This window comes from Trachinotus anak, unplaced genomic scaffold (assembly GCF_046630095.1).
Source record: "Trachinotus anak isolate AG129_WGS33_773 ecotype Australia unplaced genomic scaffold, CSIRO_AGI_Tana_v1 ptg000003l, whole genome shotgun sequence".
In the NCBI taxonomy this organism is placed as follows: Eukaryota; Metazoa; Chordata; class Actinopteri; order Carangiformes; family Carangidae; genus Trachinotus; species Trachinotus anak.
This window is the reverse complement of record NW_027273854.1, coordinates 22,404,956-22,428,423: the sequence shown is the minus strand read 5'-3', so window position 1 is coordinate 22,428,423 and position 23,468 is coordinate 22,404,956. Positions and strand designations below refer to the sequence as shown.

The following is a 23,468-nucleotide window of genomic DNA, read 5'->3' as shown; positions in this document are numbered from 1 at the left end:
GTTTCTCTGGTCCTTCAGATAAAACATGAAAAAAGCCTTGACCTGATGTTTTGAGGTCAGGAGGTAGGATGCATGGTCATAAATTACACTTCAGATGCTGCATGTTGTACCATATGACCCCGAGTAACTGGTTTTTAAAAGGAACTGAAAACTAATTTGTAATGAATATATTCTTTATTTTCATATACACATTTCAACATGTTCATTTTTTTCTTGTATATCAGATGCACTTTTTCACAAAGCTTCCATCCAGCACATTCAGAACTTAAAATGAAGGGATCAAATGATCTGATCTCCCCTCGTTTAGAAAGCTACCTATCAGGAATGCAACACATGGAAACAAAGAGACCATAAGACAGAAAGAAGAGACACCAGAAGAATAACAGCTCTGGATGCTACAAACCTATTTGTACAACAGCATCAGGGTCAGTAGGTCGTTGATACAGCAGATTAGCACAGTAGTGCCAGGTACAACTGCAGCACATTCACTGTGTAGACAAGCAGCAGCCGCCAGTGAAACTGTCAGATACTGGACGCTCTCTGATGCGCTGCCAGTTAAACAGATGGCAAAACCGCCCAGTGCTTTTACACAAATGTTGTAACGCAAACGTAGTGTTGTGAGTCAGTGACTGTGTTCACGGCCTCTGTATATTAAACCCCTGCATCAAAGCTCACTGTGGTGCAGATGAGACGATAACACCAGCTCTCTGTGAAAGTATTCACTCTTCAGCAGCACATGCTGACAGGAGAGATAACTGACCACAGGCTTACACAATAGCAGGGAGTGGACTGACCACCAGTTGTGACCCAACGACCTCCTTCAACTCGGAGCGACGCTGAGCTTTGGCATGGCAACGTGAGGCTGCTATCACGGTGTTGTAGTTGATACTAACTGACAGTCAGTAGTCAGCACATGGAATAGCGCTGCATGTAAATGAATATAAACAGACAAAACAAATCAACGGTCCTTTTGTAAGTTCTTTTGTGGTGCAATCCAAAGACACTTCAAATTTCAATTTCATCAATCAGGACACAGTTTTCAGCCGGTTCAATACTGAAATGTCAAAAATGGTACAAAGGGAAAACAAAAGCTATGAACTGCACAGTTCAGCAGGTGGAGAATGTGCCGTGGAACGCATGTAAAACATGATTTTATTCACTTCAGTGAAACAATGACAGCTTTTACAGTAAAGGGATTTAAAGTGACACAGGATCCTCTAACTAACACTCTGCACCAGCACCTTACTTTTCCCGACAGCGGCAACAGCACAGTTGAGATGTAAACCTATCAGAGATCAGTGTTCTTCCCTTTCTGAGTATACACACACACACTGAGCTGCATTTGCACAAAACAGTTTTTATGTCAGTAACAACCAAAAAAAAGACAATTCACTACTTTGTAAATACTTATTAAAGTTATAAAGCATAGTTTTTTTGCTTTTATTTTTGCCATGCCAACTGTTTTGCCATGCTGCTGTTAGAGGAACAGTATGTGTGTCTGTGTCTGTGTGCGTGTGTGCATGTGTGTGTGTGTAATGGCGAGAGAAGGCGTTAAAGAAAGACAAAGTGGCACAAAGTGGGGAGTGAGGACTTGCCACGAGGCAGGTCATGTGACAAATACAAGTGTCACCAGTGTTAAACGACTTCCTCACGCAGGCACACGTACACTGAGGAGAGGACAGAGCACATTTACAGTCGACCATCGGCTGTGCTAGTTTTGGTTAGTGCACGAGAAGAGGAAGCAAAGAGCAGCACAGCACTGGCTTTAAGATTCAAAATACAAGATGACATAATGTTGGCTTCCTTTATCATCTTGATATTGATGATTATCGTCATATGATTTCATAATAAGTGATGGATGCCGGGATGCATATTCAGAATCTAATAACATGAGGGCATACATGTTCTCACACCTGAATTTAATGTGGCTGTGCTGCACTGACACGTCCATATTAAAGTGAACTCTGATTGTATGTTCAACATTTAATGAATCTGATTTATTTTAAGGAAATAGTTCAACGGGTTGGGAAACAGGCTAAGAGTTAGATAGGCAGAGTGAGCTGTCAGTATGGTAAATATGAAGCATCAGCAGGCGGGCTGTTAGCTTAGCTTAGCACAAAGACTGGGAACAAGCTAACAAAATCTTAACTTAATGTCTAGTTTGTTTATCCATACAACAAAAAAAAAGTCTTTGTGCTAAGCTAAGCTCACCAGCTGCTGGCTATAGCTTCACATTTAATGTACAGACATGAGATGGGTATTAAACCGCTCATCTAATTCCTGGCAATAAAGTGAAGAAGCATTTTTTCTTAAAATGTCAAACTTGCCCTTTGAGACTTGCAAAGCTCAGTGTGACTTTGGTCTGAACATACAGTAGATCATTTCAAGAGTCTGGACAAAAATGATTCGTGCTTCTCTCCTTAAATCAGTCATCAGCACAAATTGTCCAAGATATGTCTCCGAAATTTGACACAAAAAATAAAAAAAATAAGGCCTTCGGGTGCAGAAACATGACTTTTTTCTGTGGTGGTCCTGAGAGCTCAATGCACTGCAACTTCAGAACACATGCAAATCAACAAAACCTGACTGGGATCCACTTGTTCAATGCTTTGTGACTTTTGAAGCTAAAAGCATTGAACAACAAATGTGCACGGAAGCATTTTAATACACTGATCATAATACTAACATGCAAGTGTGTCCCAGCTGGGTTCATCACTTTTTCGTGCGCCATGGAAACGTTTCCGCTGTGTTGTGAGTATTTGCAGCACATTGGTTGTCAAATTGATGAAGCTGTTTTCTGAATTTCTTTGTGTTATGTCTGTTTGCATGGGTGCAGTGCGTTGATCTTTCAGGGCAAACATATATTTCAGTTCAGGTAATAAATCCCGTCATCATTGTAAAGAGTTAAGCTGAATGTAAAGTGAAACTTGAGCACAGGCTCCGTATTAATCTCAAACTAAACAATGAGTGAATGCCAAACGTACAGAAATCCTCACACAACATTTGTGACTCCATCGTGTTTGGCACCACTAGCTTCTGGCGATCTGCACAAATATCTGACTCAGGAAATTAAAGGTACTGAACAAATGTTTGAAATATAGTACATTACTAATGCTGACTGGTCAAGGCGGTTGATTCGGGGAGTGGACAGAGCACGGGGCAGGTTTTGTTGGACTATCAGCTCACTACAGACCTGAGGGGTCGAGACCACAGAGACAGACAGAGGCAGATTGGGCCCCTGTGAGGGAAAAGACAGCAGGCCAGGCGTGGGGAGCAGAGAGGGTCTGACAGCACCGGTGACGATTATCTCAGATGGCTGTCCTTTGGTTTGTGATGCGATGTGCGGGCAAAGCAGAGGTGGGCGTGGCTGGAGTGAAGCGAAAGTAGGAGGTGCGGCACTTTCCATGGTTGAGGCACAGAGAAGGAGTTGATCTTCATGTAGGAGTATCAGTGTGTGTGTGTGTGTGTGTGAGAGAGAGAGAGAACTGTGTGTGGTAAGAAGACAGATGGTTTAGCAAGCACAGCTCCCCTGGTTCTCTGATGGCGAGTCTTTAAGGCCCTGGTTCCTGTGGTTGGCTACGAGGTTGACGTCTCCCTCCATGCTCTCGTTCATCTTGTCACAGATGACGTCCACCAGACGCTCAAACACCTGCTTCACATTGATGTTGTCCTTCGCACTGGCCTCGAAGAACTGGAAGCCTGAGGGCGAGCAAGGGCACCAAAGTGGTTTAATGTGATTTCCTTTTGCTTACTATGAACAAATAGATGTTAAATGCTGTTAAAATGTACATGGACACAATAAAAACAACAAATAATACTGAGAGACAGTTTGTACCGAGCTCCTCTGCCAGTCGCTGGCCGTCCTCTGTGGGTACAAGCCTGTCGTCCTCCAGGTCGCACTTGTTACCCACGAGGATCACCTGAGCGTTGTCCCATGAGTATGTCTTGATCTGCGTCGCCCTACAGGACAGACACACAGTTGTGTGGTCTACATTATGAAAAGCAATAATCAGATATTTTCTTGTATAATCAGCAGGTAAAGATTAACTAATGGGTGTTCAGCACTAACTAATGAGAAAAAGCCAACAAATTCAGCAGGATCTCTCAGTGAAAATCTTATCTACTTTTGGTTGCAACCACACAACACCTGGATCTGACAACCTGTTACAGGAAAATAGTACCGAACATCATCAAGCTAATGAAAATATTTCAGGTCCTGATCATGTTACGTTGCACATGTGGTGAAGTGTGGGTCGAAATCCATGAGAAGTTGGTGAAAAAAAAATAAAAATAATAATAATAATTCAATAAGTTCAAAATGGATTACATAGGAAGCATAAAATCAGTAAGACATCAATATTTATGGCAGCATTTTAAAGGAAATGCTCAGCGGTGTAGTGTTGAGTTAACATGACTGACCACATGGTGGGGACGTTCACTCTGAGATAATCTAACTGAACATCACAGCGGGGCAGCAAGCACAACCTGCTGCTGTTGACATGGACAGACCAGACTGTTTAAACTGGCCCAACTCACCAGTCCTGCACTGCGTTGAAGGAGTCCTGGTTAGTGATGTCATACATGAGCAGGAAGCCCATGGCTCCTCTGTAGTAGGCTGTGGTGATGGTACGGTAGCGCTCTTGCCCTGCTGTATCCTGCATTTACACACACACATACACACACACACACACACACAATATATTTCTCGACTATATGTCATACACTTTACAGTTGTCAAGGTCTGTAAAACAAGCACTGACAACTGATTCATTCATTTATAATATCATTTGAAACCACAAGGGGGCAATATTGTTCAAACTATGGCCTTTTGCTGCGACACAGAATGTGAGGGGTAAGTCCATCATTTAGCTATTAGAGTGACAGAGCAACTCCAATACCACTGTCTAATTCAGAAACATCATTTCACAGCATTTCAGACTGCACTTAGGTGTACACAGTTGTCTGGTCTTCACACACTCAGCGCAGTGTTCAGGTGTTACAGCGGAGTCAATGTGTGGGTTTTTTATTAATAATTATTTGTTTTTTGTTTTTTTTCAAATTAGTTAGATTGGACAATCAGACAAGTCACACTTTGATACCATGTATGTCTCGTTTTTCCTACCTCAGGCTTTCTCTTGTGGAGCCTATGTACATGTGTATGTGTGTGGCTGCTGGAACACTGTAATTTCCCTTTGGGGATGAATAAAGTACATCTATCTATGTATCTATCTATAGTGGAGCGACTCTTCCTCCTGGCCTCTATAGAAAAACATGTAAGTCCTGCTGTGTGGAGATAACACTATTCATGATGAGAACCTTGTAATGACTTATTTTGGTTATCAAAGGTATTTACAAATGAACTTCAAGACAGTTTTACATCTGTTTTAATTTGTAGGAGGTAAAAAAGTAAAAAAGACAGATATGGATCCAGGGTATTGGATACTGTAAAAGGAGAGGTGGATATATGTTTGCACTCTCTCCCTCCAAAGCACTTTGCTTCATTACCGCATCAAAATGCCGCTCGCTCCACTCCACACCGTCCACCAGAAGATGACATTTAGATCTGAGCTGCTGCCACAATCATTTCTCATCAAGCAGAACTTCTGTTTGCATCGGTCACCAGGCGGCGAGAAGGAACACGCAGATAACAGAAATGCAGGAGGAGGCGTTGCTACCCCCACCCCCCACCCCCATCCCCCACCACCACCACCACCACCACAGTGAGTGACCTGTTTATCTGAAGCATCTTCTAATTACATGGAGGCTGTGTGTGATGTCACAGTCAGCGGCTCAAGATAGTTCATGTGGATGCTCCAAGCAGAAAGATCGAACAGGTGGTCTGAGTCCCTCATTTGCATCATGGGCCTGTGTGTGTGTGTTTCTGTGTGTGTCTGATGTTTTCCTCACAGTGAAGAGGAGGAGGAGGAGGAGGAGTGGGTTGTCCAGGTAACCAGAGGCCATTGAAGGTTATGAATGTTCCATTACAGCCTGGACTGCCCTGGGTGGTCGGCCTAAACGATCCGTCTCACTTTACAAAATGGACAAGACAGAGGGCAGAGTGCTGCAGAGCTCCTTCTATCACACACAGCAGACAGAGGAATTGCTCACCCTTCGTATATTCTTTTATTCTTCCCAATGCCACAGTCACAATCTGCTTTCCGTCAGGGTTGCGTCTGTTTAAATAAAGTGTGAAATATTCCAGGTCCATCTTTATCTCATCCATGCAGGGATGATCAAATATTTGGCAGCGTAATGGGACGTCTAACCAAATAGTCTGTCTCCAGGGCTGCTATAATCAACCCCAGCCCGTAAACAAAAGCTGCTCCCTCGTGTGTGTATGTGTGTATGGTGATAGACAGGGAGGGGTTTAAATCAGGCCTCTGTATAGTCAGAGACTCTGACGTCACTGGGACCCTGGTCTTTAAACATGCATCGCCTGTGTTTAACCGAACTGCCAACACAAAGCAGGGGAACACACACACACACACACACACACACACACACACACAGGATATCACTCCCCTGAACTACCATACACAACATATGTGCGCATGTGTCTATGCTAAGTGTGCGAAAGGTGTGTGTTTGATCAGAACATATTTCCATGACACAAAAGGGGAGGGAGGTAAACAATACGTGTACATAGTGTGAACACATTGTGCATATGCTTGAGCCCTGTGTGTTCACAGTGTAAGGGCCATGTGGTGTGTTATCAGGCTAGCCTGTTTCCATGATACACAAAGGGAGGCTAGCAGCTGGCACGGGATCATCAACAATACTCTTTGTCTAAGGACCGGGTCAAATCTCTTACAGATGGGAGATACCATGAATTTAACAGCCAGGAAATTTCACAGAGTTGATCATTAACGCCACATAAGGGAGGACATGCCCGCTGCTCTCACGCCCTTTAAATACACTGCTACAGTAGCACTGCAGTATGTCTTCATTACGTCTCTGTCAGATGCTGATAGGGAACTTCCTCTGCTTCCTGACCTAAGGAAATACCAGGTCTCTTTGTCATCCAACAGCACTGTCAGTAGTAGAGTCAAGAGCAGGCACGCACACACACACGCGCGCGCACGCACATGCACACGCACACACACACACACACACACACACACACACACACACACACACACACACACACACACACACACACACACACTCTTCCTCCTCAGCTGTGAGAGTATCACACACCACTAACATTGAATGACATGTTGCTGAGACACATGTTTGGTCAGGTAGGTGAGTGTGTGCTTTGGCGTGGGCTCCTCTGCTGCTGATTCATCTCCGTCACCATTTGTGTTTCGTACAGTGGCTCACACGATGTTGGTTCAAATGAATCATCTGTTTGATCAGCCTTAATGATATGTATCAATAGGATTTGTAGAGCGCTGTGAGGAGAGTGCAGGTGGTGGAGCAAAATTAGGGCTACACCTTTTAGTAGCTCTGCAATGAATACCTGAGGTCAATTTTTATTGAGACTGGCAGAGGTATTGATCTGGATCGATCTACCAGTTACGAGCAAACTGTTTCCTCCGCAGTCTTTAAGCCAAGCTAAACAGCTGCTGCTGGTAACCTAATATGTTCCCTGCAGATATGGGAGTGGTACCAATCTTCTCACCTAACACTCTGCAAGAAAGAAAATGAGCATAACTCCCAAAAAAATTTATTTCTTTACAGGAGTCAAGCAGGAATTTAGTACTACACTTCTGTAAAGCTTTGGTATTAAAGGTCCTATATTGTACAAAGGGAGATTTCCATGTCTTTTTTTATTATAAAGCAGGTGTAGGTGCTATAATAAGACTGTAAAAGTATCAAATGCAGCACAACCGTTGTATGACAGTAAGCCAATATATCATTGCACAGCCATCATTGTCAGTCTGTTGGGCTCATTTCAGCACTGAGTTTTACTAAGCTTATGTGTCATTCATTAACAGAATGTCCTGTTCTTGTTGGAGCTCCAGAGAGAAGCCTGAGAGAGGAGATGTAAAACTATATTGAGGTGGTTTTTGGTTCACAAGCTGAGATATCATGATTTTGGCCTAGTTTGGCTAAAACTCAAAAACGGTGAATCCTTGATTTTCCATAATTCATCTCCACCATGTTTTTTGGTTGGACAGTATCTTTTTAAGTGATGTCCTTGATTTCTACAGCAGGCTTTATGAAAGTTTCTTAGCCCAAGATGAGATAATCCCGTAATTATTAATTCCACTTTAAATGGTGATTGTTAAAACTCTTACTGCTAATTAGCATTTGCTGTACTTAGTTGTTGTGAGTTACAGTAAATAATGCATGGCTTGCTGCAACGTCGGTCAAAAAAAGCCACAAACGTGCAATGTGGCAATGACAAATTAGAACGATTATAACCACTGAAAAACTGAATTAGCAAAGAGGAAGAGTGATCTCACGCGGAGCATCAACTCCAACTGAAACACACAGAAAAAGCTAATAGTAAAATAACTAAATCAACACCTGAAGGTAACAATAAAGAAACAGTGTGAGCTAAACCAACTACAGGCTACTGTTGTTTGACTCTACAACTCTCTAACTATACTGTCACAGCACCCTGCTAACTATGATTACTGTATGGCCTCACAATTTATCAGAGTAGATGAAAGTTCCTTCTTGACCCTGGAAATAAAAGTTTGAAAACAACTCAAGGTCTATTTACAAGCAGAATGGTGAATTCTGGGTCACATCAGAATATCTGTTTAAAAGTGACAGCTCAGATCTTATTATGTGGAAATTCATTTTCACTAAAAACTTAAAAACTGAATGGGAATTACAAGCATAAGCAAATTATTATTATTAATAATAATATTATGGCTCATATGATTACTTGTGTGTGAAAGTGGTCGCTTGTAGTGACAAACCCACAGAGAATTATCACCTGAGCAGTTCCCCTCAGCTCTGCAGAGCATTTTAACATCTTTCAGCTCATTGTTTGGGTTTTTCCATCCTACAGGTGTTACTGTTGTGGTTCACACTTGCTGCTCTCATCAGGAGGTTTTTGTTTTTAGCAGAAAGCCTCTAAAAACCCACTGCGCACTACCTGCTCAGCACCAAGCAGCAGACAGACACAATTAACTACTAACTGGTAAACACAGTGGACAATTAGCAGCTAAAAGAGCCTGATATTTCCCTCAGGTGTTAGTAGAGACCAAACACAGAGCTAAAAGTGAGAGAGTGACTATTTCATCAGATAATGAAAATCTGATGTAAGACAGTTTATCATTGTCTCTATGCAAAGAATATCAACACAGCATAAGCAGCCTTCAAATTTTGTGGAGATGTCTCCATCATGCTCAGTGCAAGAAAAGGGCCACGAGAAATGCCTCTCACAAACATCAGAAATCGGAGAATAAAAGGTTTCACCTCTCACCCAGGAAGACAGCTCATCAAGTGAAATAAAACATCCCTGAAAAACAATGACCTCAAGCTGGGCATTGTCACATCAAATAAAACCTCCTTTTTACATTTATGTGAACACTAGGTAGATACCATGGGGGCAAATGAAACCATGAGGAAGTCATGCTTTTTACACTTGCACAATTCACAGGCTGAACTTGCACAATGGCCAAACCCACAGTCCCACACAAACTTTGTCTTTGAAGGTCTTCTGTTGAGCCTTGCACCAGACATGACGTTGACTGAAAGGGATGTCCTGGTGCCAACGCACATTCCACATGGGCTTACTTTCCTCCTCTCCACCTCCCACCTCCCTGTTTCTCTTTTATTGCTGAAGCAATCTTGAATTGTCTGGAGCGTCCACTTTCCTTAACACCACCTCATTAGAATTCACATCAAGTTGTAGATTTAGACAGAGGCAATAAATAAGCATTAAAAGCTGTGGTTGTAGTTTGGCAGTAAAAAAAAAAAAACAAGAAAAAAAAAAAACAGTTGTTAGCGCTTTATGTTTGCTTCTAACGAAAGGCAGTGTGGTGCTGCAGTGTGATACCACAGATCACTCACCCAGATCTGCAACTTAATCCTCTTGTCATTGCGGAAGACAGTCTTGACCTTGAAGTCGATGCCCACGGTGCTGACGAAGGCAGAGGTGAAGGAGTCGTCTGCGTAGCGGAACAGGAAGGAGGTTTTTCCCACGCTGCTGTTGCCGATGATCAGCAGTTTGAACATGTAGTCAAAGTTCTGGTCGGCCGCATCCTTCTGAGAGGGCTGCTGCTGGAGCCGCGAGTCATTTGATGCCATCTGGAGAGGGACAAGAAGAAGAAATGAAGCTCAAAAATAAGATATTGTGAAGTTCAGTCGGTCTCTAAACATGGTTGTCACTGGCTAGAATCAGCTGAGAATCATCTTTATTTTTCGTTTAATCTCACATTTGACAAGATAATTGCTTGAAGCTTTAAACTGTCCGTCTTTGTCTAATGTCAGCATCATCACATAAGCTCAGTGCCGAGTGTCATGGAGGTGATATCGGTTTACTGCAGCCTCCCTCCATGATGAAGAGTTGAAAACTCCAGCAAAGCTAGTGGGTAGACCTTTTGTCACAAGTTCTGATTCTAAGGTCAAAGGTGAACTGTTCATCATTTATAGGGTTGAGTACAAAAAACAATAGTTTTTGATTACCTTCAGTTTTTATTTGAATGGTCCAATATCGAATCTAAAAATCCAGAGATCAATCTTTACATTTGTGCCTTTTCCCAGTAAATGCACATCTGTACTAAATGCAATGTGTAGACAGTCAGGGCTGCGTGATGTGTAAGATGTCTACTATCTGGAAATCGAGTTATTACAACGTACATAAAAAAAGTTATTTAGAGTTAAAAGGTAATATAGGTGACAGCTGGCTATATTAGCAGCCTCGAGTTACTACAGTCACGTAAAACTGTGACATGAACAGTTACAGTCTGTGTGGATCTGCTGCAGTTTATGGGACTGCATGACTCAGGATGGTGAGTTGACTCGGGCTATATCACAGTGGATGTATGGAACAGTATAGATTTTTCAAAATATACATTCTGACGATGCCCTTGGAAGTGGTGCAGGTTTTTTATTATTCTATAGATGTATCATGTTTTAGTTGTTTTTCATTTCCCATAGTTTTACAGCTGGAAACATTTGGCCTTTAATGTGCACTTTACACAATTTTACAGTACATTCAAGCAAACAACAGTGTTCTCCCTGCTTTAATAACATCACAAAAAGAGCACAAAAAAAATTTCATCACATTTGCAAGAGCCCAAAGTGATGTCAGATGTCCTGATGTATCTGACCAACTGTTGTAAAAATACAAATATTCTGTTCACAATAATCTCAAACTAAGAAGCAGCAAATCTCAAACTGAAGAAACTGGAACAAGCAAATATTTGGTAGTTTGCTTGAAAATGTTCTTAAAAGCTTTTCAAGAACAGTTGTCAATTCATTCTCTTTGAACCTACATTAACTGATTGTTTGACACCTTAACGGCAGCTGAAACAAGCTGTGAACACGACCCTGACATAATTATCACGGTTTAGGTTGATCTGGTGAACATTTCCATACTCACACATCCAGCAGGTACAGAGAAACTTTAGGATTCGTTTACAGACGTGTTTCTGTCCACCTGATGAATCTAAGTCTAATATTCACTCTCCTTTGGGCTCTGCTTTAGTTTGGCTGCTAAATGCTGCACTGTGTTCACCAGCTGGTCATTAACATGGTGATTCTGTGGTTTGGTGCTGGGAAGGTAGTGTGTAGTGGTTTAACAGAGATTTCCTGCTGAAAACAGCTTCATGCCACAGCTGAAAACAATGCAGTCGAAAGCAGTGTAGTAAACCAAAACTCTGTAAAACTAAAACAATGAGCTGTTTAACTCTATAAAGGTCCTTAGAGCTGAGGATAAGTGCAAAGTGAGTAATATTTCCCTGTATGTTTGTCACTGTGAGCCACTGCTTTCACATACAGGTAGTCAAATGATCCAATGTTGATATAGAAATATTGATTATAGCAGCTTTAAAGTTGAATATTTTCTTTAATTTGACAGTAACAGGAGCAGGATGACAAAAAATGAAGGGAAGAGAAAGATGGCAGACAAGAAACAAAGCTGTCTGACCAGAAGTTGTGGCGCCCTTTCCCTTAGGCCACAAGGCTGTAATATTGTGTTCATTAATTAATCAACTTATCATTTCAGCACAAGAATCAACCAAACTCAGCAAATTATAATATTACATAAGAACAGAATCAAAGCCTGTGTAGTAGTGAAATCCATCTGTGGTCAGCAGAAAATCCTGTTATGACTCTATTAAAAGGTTTTTAATCAAAATAAAAAAGATAACACTGAGATGAAGTTCAGCATAGATAATACTCATGCTTTTAAATTATGGGAAGCTGTGCCTTCCTGCTTCATTATAACCATTCATGTCAGTGTAACCTCTCCTGGGGGCAGGTATGAGATTACCTGCCATTAAAGCCTTTTAGTGTCAGTCATCCAAGCAGTGGGGGGAGGGAGAGCAGCCGCACAGCTCTGGGTGTGAAAAGGAGAGCAGAGAGCTTTTCCTCTAAACACACACACACACACACACATATACATAAATACACATCTGATCAATCAGCTCAGCCCTGCCTCCCTCTGGTGAGACTCATCTCCGTAGAGACGGGACTAGGACTCAGCTGCCTACAAGACCCATTAGTGGTCAAAGCAGTCAGTTCACTCAGCTTTTAACTGGCCAGATGGAGGTCTCCAGAGCAGGATAGAGATATCTATCACACTACTACCAGAGAGGAGAGGAGAGGAGAGGAGAGGAGAGGAGGGGAGAGGAGAGGAGAGGAGAGGAGAGGAGAGGAGAGGAGAGGAGAGGAGAGGAGAGGAGAGGAGGGGAGGGGAGAGGAGGGGAGAGGAGAGGAGAGGAGAGGAGAGGACAGGGCAGGAGAGGAGAGGAGAGGAGAGGAGAGGAGAGGACAGGAGAGGAGAGGAGAGGACAGGAGAGGAGAGGACAGGAGAGGAGAGGAGAGGAGAGGAGAGGAGAGGAGAGGAGAGGAGAGGAGGATCATTACTGAGAAATTACAGAAGCCTGACTAAATCACTTACTATGTATAGGCCTACACGTTTACTCCTCATTTGTACACTGATATCTTGGTTTTGTATACAACAGTGTTTCTACTTAAAAACTACTTCTGGAGCTAATGCTACACGACTTCATGAGTAAGGACATGAACACTGCTCATCACTTATTTCATATGTGCAAAAATATATGTGCTGCTGTCTGATGAAAACATTCTGAGACTTAGTGAAAGCCTCTATCACTGCAGTAACACACATGTAAGTCCCAGTCCAGTGTAGCATGAAACAGACTTTCTGCACACACCGGCCTGTGCAGCCTTGTGTGATGGTCGGTGTCAGAATGAAACTGCAGTTTTCTGACAGTGGGAAAATAACACAACACTCTTTCACAACTTTACGTCACTGCTGAATCTGAAGCCTAGGTACATTCCCTATGGTCACAATCCCTTTTCACAGGAAACTGTTCTCTGGGTGTTACATAAAGACCCGAGTTCAAGCCGCAGCTCTCTAATCTCTCAGAACACTGGCTGTGAAATCCAACATCACATGACGCCTGTGCCTTGTAAGGTGTGCTTATAGATCCCATAGCGTGGACCCACCCACACTAAATTTATATTCGTTTTTTACTCCAACTTTCTCATCAGCTCAGCTCTAAGCCTGAGATAAACCCAGTCACATGTCCTCCATGTTTACTGTGCAGCTCAGGATGTCTGCAGGCGAAGCAGACTCATTCAGTCAGAAGACCTTTTGTTAAACACTAATATCTTCCCCTTTCTTTTAACATGTCGTATAAGTTACAAGATGTACATAGTGTTTTTTTGTTACTGTGCTGTGTTGCTTAATTCTGTGGTGTCAACTTCCCTGTGAGCAGGCCTATGTAAATTCCTGAAAGGACACACGATCTATTCAAAGCAATACAACTGACTGCACTTATAAAGCTGGGGGGAAAAAAACAATGTTTGGGAACACTACAGCCGAACAGCATCCCATTCAAACATCTCAATCTAACAAACAAAGCAGCCCGGCCAGATCGCACTGAGCATCTGTGATGACTCTGATAATGGGTCCCACATCAGCACCTGCCATGATATCAGGCCAGGACAGAGAGGACAGCCCTCTACTGAGCCACGGCGTGGCCGAGGCTGGGAGCTCCTTTATGGCACACTGGAGCTGCATTATCTCCAGTAAAACAAATACAGGCGACTATGGAGAACAGGGCCTGATGATGGTGCAGCCAGGTCCCCCAGCTGGCTCTGTTTGCTGAGCCAGGAGCCGGCAGGGCTGCCTGACCCACAGGAAATGACCACCATTGATTAGTTGGCAGCTGTCACATCTGTTCTCTCATTAGAAGGACTGAGACTCAAACACTGACATTAACTCGGTTTTATTTCTATGTTGGAAAAAGACTGATATAATATGCCAACCACAATAATAGAGTGTCGAACAGGAGCAAAACTCTGGCAAGACCCAAGCATTAGCAAACGCTCCGGGGGGGGGGTAAACCTGTTTCATGAGAGGGAGACATGTAACTCTCGGAGTGAAGGTGCCCATTAGCATGAAGAAAGTGTGAGGCGGGGGGGAAGACCGCCGGCCTGAAACTTCAACCAACTCACCTTCTTGCGGAAGAAAGCAAACGTCCCACTCGGTTCCCTTCCGACTCTGATATCCTCCGTCCGACAACAAGATGCCTGTGAAACTGTGCGAACAAAGTGCACCTGAAGTGTCCCTTCCTGCTCCAGCAGCAGCAGCGGCAGCAGCAGCAGCAGCAGCCGACGGGCTTTGCTTCCTCAACAGGCTACTTTTCTCCCCGTCTCGGCGGCCGCGGACTGGAGCGGCTCCCGGATCTTGGCTTGCGTGTGCAGGGCTGGCGGTGTGGAGGAGCTCCCTCTGTGGCTGAGTTACTGCGGGCACTGAGTCAGCCACGGAAACCTGCGAGGGGAGGCCGTCACACTTACACAGCCCCGGGGAGAGAGGGCCGGCCACGGTGCGTGTGCATGTGAGTGCGCGGGCACCACACCAACACACACACACACACACACACACACACACCCTAGAGAAACAACTCAGTACTTTTTTTTAATATAGTCTTAATGTGTGTCCCATATTAACTAGTTTATAATGCTCACATTTATTTTTCCAATATTCACACCTCCACTGACCTGTTTTTCCCCTGCTCACCCTCTGTAGGGACTTTATAATATATTAATTAAAATAAAAAATATAATTATTTAAATTAATTTAAAACCCATGGGGACACACTGAGGACCCTCATTTTTAATGGTGCCAAGGTACAGGCATACAATTAATACACAACTAAATTCAAATAGCAAAGGGATAAAAGAAGAATACATGGATATAACAATTAGAATAAGGTACAAGTAACAATGATAAAAAGTGAAACCACAGAAATTGATAAAGAGACAAATAAATAAATAAATAAAAATAGAGCCAATAAAAAAAAAAGCAATTAGCAACCTTGGAATTGCCTCAGCTGTATTAATGAGTTGTTAAAGTGTTTTCCAACTGTGTGTTGCACAGAAACAGAAAGCAGATCTTCCTAACTCTGCAGCTTTTGCAACATAGCTCTATAAATAAATAAGAATAAATGCTAGTCCTTCCTCAGACAGTCGAGTTTTTTGGTACAATTGACAATGATGAGTCCCACAGCTATCTCCAGTGAAGAATCTTAATGCAGAGTGATATACTGCATCTGACGGCTTGAGTGTGGAACTGGCTGCTGCCCCATAAATAACATCCCAGTAATCTAATACAGAGAGGAAAACTGCTCCAACAATCCTATTTCTCCTACAGAAAGAAAAACAAGATTTGTTTCTGAAAAGAACACCCAATTCAATCTCAGTCTGGATAACAACATTTCAATGTAGACTTTAAAGGTTTTTAAAAGTTTTTCATCAACAGAAATGCTTAGATATCCATAGTATTACACTCTATTATGTGTTATTAGCAGAGCAAATGTCAAACCCACCATTATCAATGTTTCTTGTATCTGTTGAGCAAGCACAGCACTGTGTCATCTGCATATAGATGAAAGTTACAATTGTACAATGGACAGTAAGGTTGGTCCAAGGACAGAACCTTGAGGAACTCTTTTTGTAATGGGGAGAAAAGAGGATTGAATATTACCTATCTGCTACCTGTCTGAAAGATAATTCTGAAACCATAGAAAGCTTTCATTGTTAAACCCCCCCCCAAAAAAGTTGTTGTACTAGCAGAGAATGGTTGACTGTGTCCAAAGCTTTCATTAAATCACTAAAAACAACAGCACACCCTTCTTCAGTATGGTGTAATTCCTACAATTTCCCTATCAGCAGGGCATGATTAACCTGCGAGAGGGTATGGGGCAAAGCGGATTCCTCCATCATTGTGTATGTACCATGTTATATTCAAGTTTTCTCTTCAGGTTTATTCTCATTTCCACACATAAGCTAGATATAAAGATATAAAAACAGGTTAGGGATTTGGGTTGAAACCAAATGCTCATTTCAATTGTATCATTTTTGTAGTTGAATAAGGTGAAAATCAAGCAGTTAGTCATTATAAATTATCAAAATGAACAATATATTGTTTTAAATATTTACAACATAATTTGTAGCGAACTAAGTCTGATCACAGGACACAGAAATATGAATCTGCCGTGTGTAAAAGAAATCACTGTCATATTTTGCATCCTAATTAGATTGAGTTAAGAATTTCACACCGAGCTCAGGCCAGTCTTTAGATTTGTATGATTAAAGTCACCACCAATGTTGGTTTGTTGATCACAGAAGCCCCTGTACAGCTCTTACTGGCAGGGTGCTACAGTTTTAAAGCACTGGGAGGCTGAGGTTATTATATTTGGAGAAGGCAAGACATAATGTTGAACTGTTCTTTTAAGTACTTAAGTCAGCTGCCGAACACACAAAAACACAATCAATTAAACCACAAAATTGCAGTACTGACAATAATGAGTATTTTCTCTCCTATGATATTATGTTCAAATACCTCTACAGTTTCTTAAAGGGAGTGGGACTCATAGTGAGTTTATGGAAACCTTCAGTGCTTCCTCTTGGTATCATCATGAGTTTTGATAGTTTTGCTTTGCTGGTGTACATAACAGAGAGGTTCATGATCATTAACTAAAGCAGTTAATGATCATGGTGCGTGTGTGTGTGTGGTTAATGTTTGTATCAAACTGTGCAGCCCAATCTTTTGATAAATCGACATTCTATTAGGATCTCAGTGTTTTTCTGCTGCATAGGTGCATATCCATCACTGAGATCAGACAGTTGCAAATTAGGTCTACATTTCCACATTAAAGATGATTGAATAAAGCCGCTAGCACAGACTCATAAATAATTGAACACACTGTATTACTGCTGGGCTGCTCTGCAGTATCGCTACAGATCCAAATAATGGGCCCTGAGCTAGCAGCAGCCTACATTTAGAGAGTATTTGCTGCAGTGACTTTCTTTCTCACACACAAACACACACATATTCATTTCCTTGTGGGGGTCAGGAATGAGGGAGGATCGTGGAACTTGTCTGTTGCTTCCTTGTGTTTCCTACTTCCTCATGTTTTAGTTTGAACAGAGTTGAGGAAGTTGTAAACAGCATGGTTCTTCTTCATGATCTTCATGTCTCTGCTTGGCAGGTCCAAACAAATGACTCATTGCTACATGCAGATTGTTTTGGAGGTTTTTACTGACTTATTCTCACCAACTGTCCTGTCACTTCTCAAGCTTTATCAGGGATATGAACCTTTCACTTGGAATCTCTCTTCCATGCCGTGAAGAGATGGGCAGATAAACTCGTTCTCTATTTAAACAAGAATTATTTCCTGATGACACCGCAACGTGCAACCTGACAGGATAACAAAAGGACTCACATTCCTCAAGAGATTCAAAATGTGTCGTCTGTCTTTTCCCTCAAGTCAGTCAGTCTCTTACTTGAACTTCCTTGTACATTCTCCAAACTGACAACCTGGCAACAATGTCAGCAAGCTAAATCAAAGTGTGTGTGTGTGCATGTCCGTACCATACTGTATTTATATGAGATAGAAAATCAAAAAGAAAATCAAAAAACCGATCACGGCTGAGGAGTTAACATCTCAAAAAGGGCCAGCATGACGTGCACTGGGAAAACCTCATCCCTTTACTTTTAGTCCCTGCATTTTATATTGAAATGACTCCATTATAATCCATTAGTGCTGGCATAGTAGCTATAATATGGACAGTGCCTCTTTCATCTTGTAGCTTGCCAGCAAAGCACTGTTCTCTGCATTCAAGGCTGCTCCTCTCAAAAGCTGATGTGCGTCACTGGTAATTAAATTAAAAACCTGCTTATTCCGAATCCAGGCGCTGTTGTTGGGTCTGGGTTCACTCATCAGTGAGTTCCTTTCCAAACCAATCCAATAAAACAAGTGTTTGGTTTTAGGGCATAAAGATCATGAGACGACAAAACAGGAAGACACCTAGTGCCAGATATAAAGAGATATCAGTGGATGCACGTGTAAGAATAAACCAGCACACTGCGTTAAATCTCACAATCATTGTGTTAATTCAACATTGTTGACAAAGTTAAAACACTTTTGTGTTACAATATGCGGAAACACAACATTTAACGAACAAATGTAATGCAATATGGTACACTGTGCTCAGCAATGCAGATACAAACTTTCCTTGAAAACACCTGTGTCCAAACATCGCCCCCTGCTGGGGATGCTCGCAGCCCCTGAGGTTTGCTGATTCAATTTTCCTGTTTTTTTTTTCTTAGAAATGTAGTTGTTTACAGGGGGTAACATCATCAGCAATAAAGTCAAATTTAACAGGATATATAAAAATGCAAAAATACAATCTATTTTGTGAGACAGCATTAATTAGATAATGACTGACAGCAGGAAAAGTGCTTCACTGACAGATTTAAACGAACAGCAGTAGTGAACTCAATGGTAACAAAGGCCTCCTCACTCATAAGGACACTTGGGACAGCTGCAGCTCCACCAGTGGCTCTGACAGTGATGCAAAATTATGTATAATTAATTTACATAAGGTCACTTACAAGTTTATTTGTGGGCGTATTTAACTCGAATCCATACTGTTTGACTCCCCAAACATCATTTCAGCCTTATCTTAAGAAATACTGTGATGACTGCAGAACAAGACAGATAGATGAGAGATTTTTCATAAAGTGAAGCCTGAGGCCTTCTCTTTTCTAAATGGTGGACAGATTCAGAGCTGTATAGATCAAATTAACTGTGGTGCAGATGAACCCTATCAGGTTGCACAGGTTGGACAAGCCGTGGTAGCGGCCGAACGTGCTCTTGTAGGCTCTGTACTTGGGGTCTTGCTCTTTGAGCTTGGCATACGCCTCCTTCTGGCTGCCCAGGCCTATCTGGTTCCCCAGACCGTGCTCCTTCTCCACCTCCCTCATCTGGAACATGACCTCTGTGGCCGCCGGGCCAAACCACTGGGCGTTCAGACCTGCCATGATCAGCGCCACAAAGTATAGAACCATCTGCAAGATGAAACAGATAAAGTACCTTACTGGAAGGCAACAAGATGATGATTTACTTTTAAATATTGTGATTAAAATACATAGAGATCTGGGTCCGGTTTCACAAAGCACCTTAAATTAAGATATTCCTTAAAGTCTGAGTTAAGGTTTCCTTAAAATAAAAATGGTTGCACAAAACACCCTTAAGTCTTCTCCTTAAGGTTTCCTTAAAATGTTCACTGAAGTATTTAAAGTCTTGACTTTAATGTCTTGATCTTACACTTAAGGAATCACTTAAAGTCAGTTAAACCAGACAAAAGCTGGACAGAAGACCTTAGAGACCAAACTAAGGCAAAAAACTAAAGGTACCTCTGACTCTATGTTAACTCAACATGGCTGAGTTTTTGATGATAAATTAAGAAAATGAACTAATCCTAAGAAGAGCGGGAGAACCCAGTGGACTCCCTTAATGATGAGGAACTGATTCTACATTACACATTTGACCAGCAGTCAGTTCATGATTTGTGAGTCTGTCCACAGTTGGATCACTCCACTTTCCTCAGCTGTGCTCTTCCAGCTCCTTTGTTATTGATGATTACTCTACAGCTTTATGTCACATGATCTTTCCGGTCAGGTATAGTCAATGTGTTTCATGTTCACAGATCAGCAGTGTGCTGGATCACTCACAGAGTTCAAACTCTCTGACCGTCTGCTGAACAATGTGAAGTTCCCATCAAAACAACAGGAGGACGAGACAGCAGCAGCTTCCCAAAAGTGGTAACAGGTGTCAGAGGCTTATGCCAGCAAACAAACGGTCTCCATGGGTACAGCAAAATTCTACAGCTGTAAAATCTCTTTCACTGCTGCAAATGACTTAACTTTTCCCCTTAACTACTGAAACCTTTTAAGGGATTCTGTACAACACCCTCAAGTAATTCCCTCAGCTAAGGAGAAATAAAACCTTAAGTGTTCTACTAGTTTCTGAGACACGTGTGTATAATTTTGTCAGTGTGTGTAGGTGCAGGTGTGATGTTCGACCTGCACACTTTCATGCCAGTCCAGCAGCTCTCTGGGGTGGTACACAGCATACACAGCCAGACTGACAAAGTTGCTACCCAGCAGACAGTAGAAGTACACAGGGAAGAGTTTACTCTGCACCAGGCCGAAGGTGTGCAGAGTTACCTGCCACACCAACGCAAAACCTGCAGGCACAAACACCAAGGTCAATAAAAGGGTATCAGAAATCAGTTGAAACAGGACTGCGTTCGGTACGTTGTGCCCACTGTACCTGCAATGAAGGAGACCCAGACCTGCATTCCCCAGGAGAAAGAGAGCACCAGGAGGTGTAGCACTTTGATCAAGTCTGTCGGCTCTCCCTCTGTTGCCATGTTGTCACTCTGCAAACTACACACAGACATAGAGTATATAAACAGTTTGCCTGCATCAACCCTTGTGTTCTGCTGACATTGGCTACCTTATTGTTTGGTGTTCCACAGACCTGACTGCTGTATGTGTCAAAATAATACCTGCAAAATCTCCCTTTTTTACCTTTAGAAATGTTTATCTTTTCCTCTGATTAAATCCCAATATGTAGAATTGATAATCAATACTTTTAGCAAAAAACTGGGTTTGCACATTTGATACAGGTGACAGAAGTGAGTGTTGTTCATATAGTTTATGGTGAAAAAATATATTTACATTTTATTTGCAAAAAAGTCATTCACAGATGAAGAAGAAATGTGTAGTTATTCTCCACTAGGACATTACCTAATTTGACCTCAGAGAGGTTGGTCCTCTCATAAACAAACTGTTATAAAACTCCAATAACAGTGGGACAGATAACCTTATTTGGGATTTGGAAGGGGCAGAGCTGTGTAAACAATACTGACAAGTCTAATCACAGATATAGAGCACAGGAAAATCCATTGTACTTAACCATGTTTTACAGCAGGGTTCTCTGTCAGCCCAACAAGAACAATGTGACATTTTCTGTAGCAGATCTCAACAGTTCTAAACCATGTTTACAAGCAACCCTCACAAAAGTCAAAGTTTTTTGTTGGTGTTGCTGTGACTGAGAGTCTGGGGTCTACACAAGCCCCAAGAGGAACATTCGGGTTGGAAACAGGACCTCAGAGATAAAGGTCTTGTGCATCATGTGAGCCTGGTGCTCCACATGTGCAGCAGACCTGATAAAGTCCCCAGGATGAGATAAGAGTGCAGAGGCAGAGCAGAGAAAAGGCATTACACTCATTTCATCTCGGACAATTATAACCTATAAAAGCACCCCAGAGGCAACAACTTATCAAAATGTCGTGATAAAGGTGAATAGATGAGAGAGAAGCAGTGAACCTGCTCTCTGTCTAAGGCAGGTAACAGTTTGACAAGCTAACCAGCTTTAGCCTCTGAGCTAAGGGACAGTTACACAAGTCTCTTGCTCGGCGGCGTTGCTGACTTCATTTTGCATTTCATGTACATTTACTGAGTAGAGGGTTAGAAAAGGCTGCACTCACCCTGCTCTCCTTTTCCTGTGAGTTATTAGCGAAGCCAAATACGAATGAATAACGTCTGAAGTATGATCCAAGGTTCAGCTGAGCCACTTCCTCTGTCATATTATGATGTCCACTAGCCACGCCCCCTGTGCCAAAGTCGGACCAATGATATTCCTCGAAAATGAATGTATTATAATATTTTATCATTGCGTCCATTCATCGATTTCTAATCGATGTTTTCTGTCTCATTGCCTTCCTTGGATTTTACTTTACACCCAACTCCGTTATTTCCTTCTTTATCACATGTGTATGAACAACAGCTTGCCATTTTAATAACTGCTTGAAGTTGAGATGCTATTTTTTTCTTTGGCTTTGTTTGTTCACTTTATTTATTTTTTAATTAAAGTTTTAATATTTTTGTCCAATAAAGTCTCACCAGTGCTGACCCACTGCCCCTGACTGTACCTGGGACTATAAGATGTATCTTATATACACTGTGGCCCTGAGCCCATTTATACCTCTAAAGTTAATGTTTTAACTCTGTGTTCTAATTGGCTGAAGCAGAGGTTAGAGGTTAAACTAAAGAGTCAGTCTATGGTGAAAAAAGGCTTGTATCTTCATCAGCAACTCCATCTTCCTCTTACAAATTTAGAGTTGAATTATAAACCCACCCTGGCTCATGCTTTGGCACAAGACATAAGGAAACTTTGGATCTGGTTTTCCCCTGCCTTTGTGCCTCTTCTTGTGCTACTCTTACATTACATTTCAGTATTCACCATCACCCCATAAAAGCTCCTTGGAGCCACAAAGGTCATAGATTGGAAGAGGTTACGTAAGCTGTATAGTTTAATACTTTACAAAGTTGTAATTGGTTTAAAAGTTGTATTATAAATATTATAAATGAAATTTTGATGTTGTGTGCCCAGGTGGCGTAAGTCTCTCTACAGAGCAGGTTATTTGAAAGTTTATCAATACATCATATCTAATAAGTTTATCTGTTTTTCATGTATCTTACTCTGCAAAGTAGCTGATGTCCACAGGCATCAGATAAACCTATGAGATAAACACAGCAGCAGAATCGTCTCTGATGATCTACTATAAGAATACTAAACTGTATTATAAGAATATGCACAGAATGACTGGATGAGAATACACTGAAATACTCTAGCACACTGCCCTCAAATGGTAGTATCACATATTGTCATCTGTATATGCATAATTCAACCATTCACACAACATGTTCATTGGCTGCACCAGAAAATCAAGTAAAAATATTCTAGAGCTCTTAGGCTGAATTAATGAATCAATTTACACATTTTCCCAATGATTTGACTCCAGTATTACCAAATAATAAATAATTAATAATACATAAATAATTAATAAATAATACATAATTAAGGTCCAAAGTAAATGAGATATCCTTTTTTGTTATCAATGGACTGTAAGTCAAATTTTACATTTTTTATCAGGGGGCTTTCAGCATG

At 41.7% G+C, this 23,468-nt stretch overlaps 2 protein-coding genes across 2 annotated transcripts; both read right to left on the bottom strand.

Annotated features, from left to right (window-relative positions):
• Positions 1-155: 155 nt before the first annotated feature.
• On the bottom strand, positions 156-14,991 carry rab3db (RAB3D, member RAS oncogene family, b). The gene is made up of 5 exons (XM_071474593.1): positions 14,617-14,991; positions 9,976-10,212; positions 4,537-4,655; positions 3,836-3,960; positions 156-3,699 (listed from the first exon to the last, which is right to left on the bottom strand). The coding sequence occupies exons 2-5, from the start codon at positions 10,210-10,212 to the stop codon at positions 3,512-3,514; spliced, it is 669 nt and encodes a 222-aa protein (XP_071330694.1). The 5' UTR covers positions 14,617-14,991; the 3' UTR covers positions 156-3,511.
• Positions 14,992-18,535: 3,544 nt separating this feature from the next.
• Positions 18,536-22,125, bottom strand: tmem205 (transmembrane protein 205). The gene is made up of 4 exons (XM_071474594.1): positions 22,006-22,125; positions 20,784-20,899; positions 20,534-20,697; positions 18,536-19,516 (listed from the first exon to the last, which is right to left on the bottom strand). The coding sequence occupies exons 2-4, from the start codon at positions 20,881-20,883 to the stop codon at positions 19,214-19,216; spliced, it is 567 nt and encodes a 188-aa protein (XP_071330695.1). The 5' UTR covers positions 20,884-20,899; positions 22,006-22,125; the 3' UTR covers positions 18,536-19,213.
• Between the last annotated feature and the right edge of the window lie 1,343 nt (positions 22,126-23,468).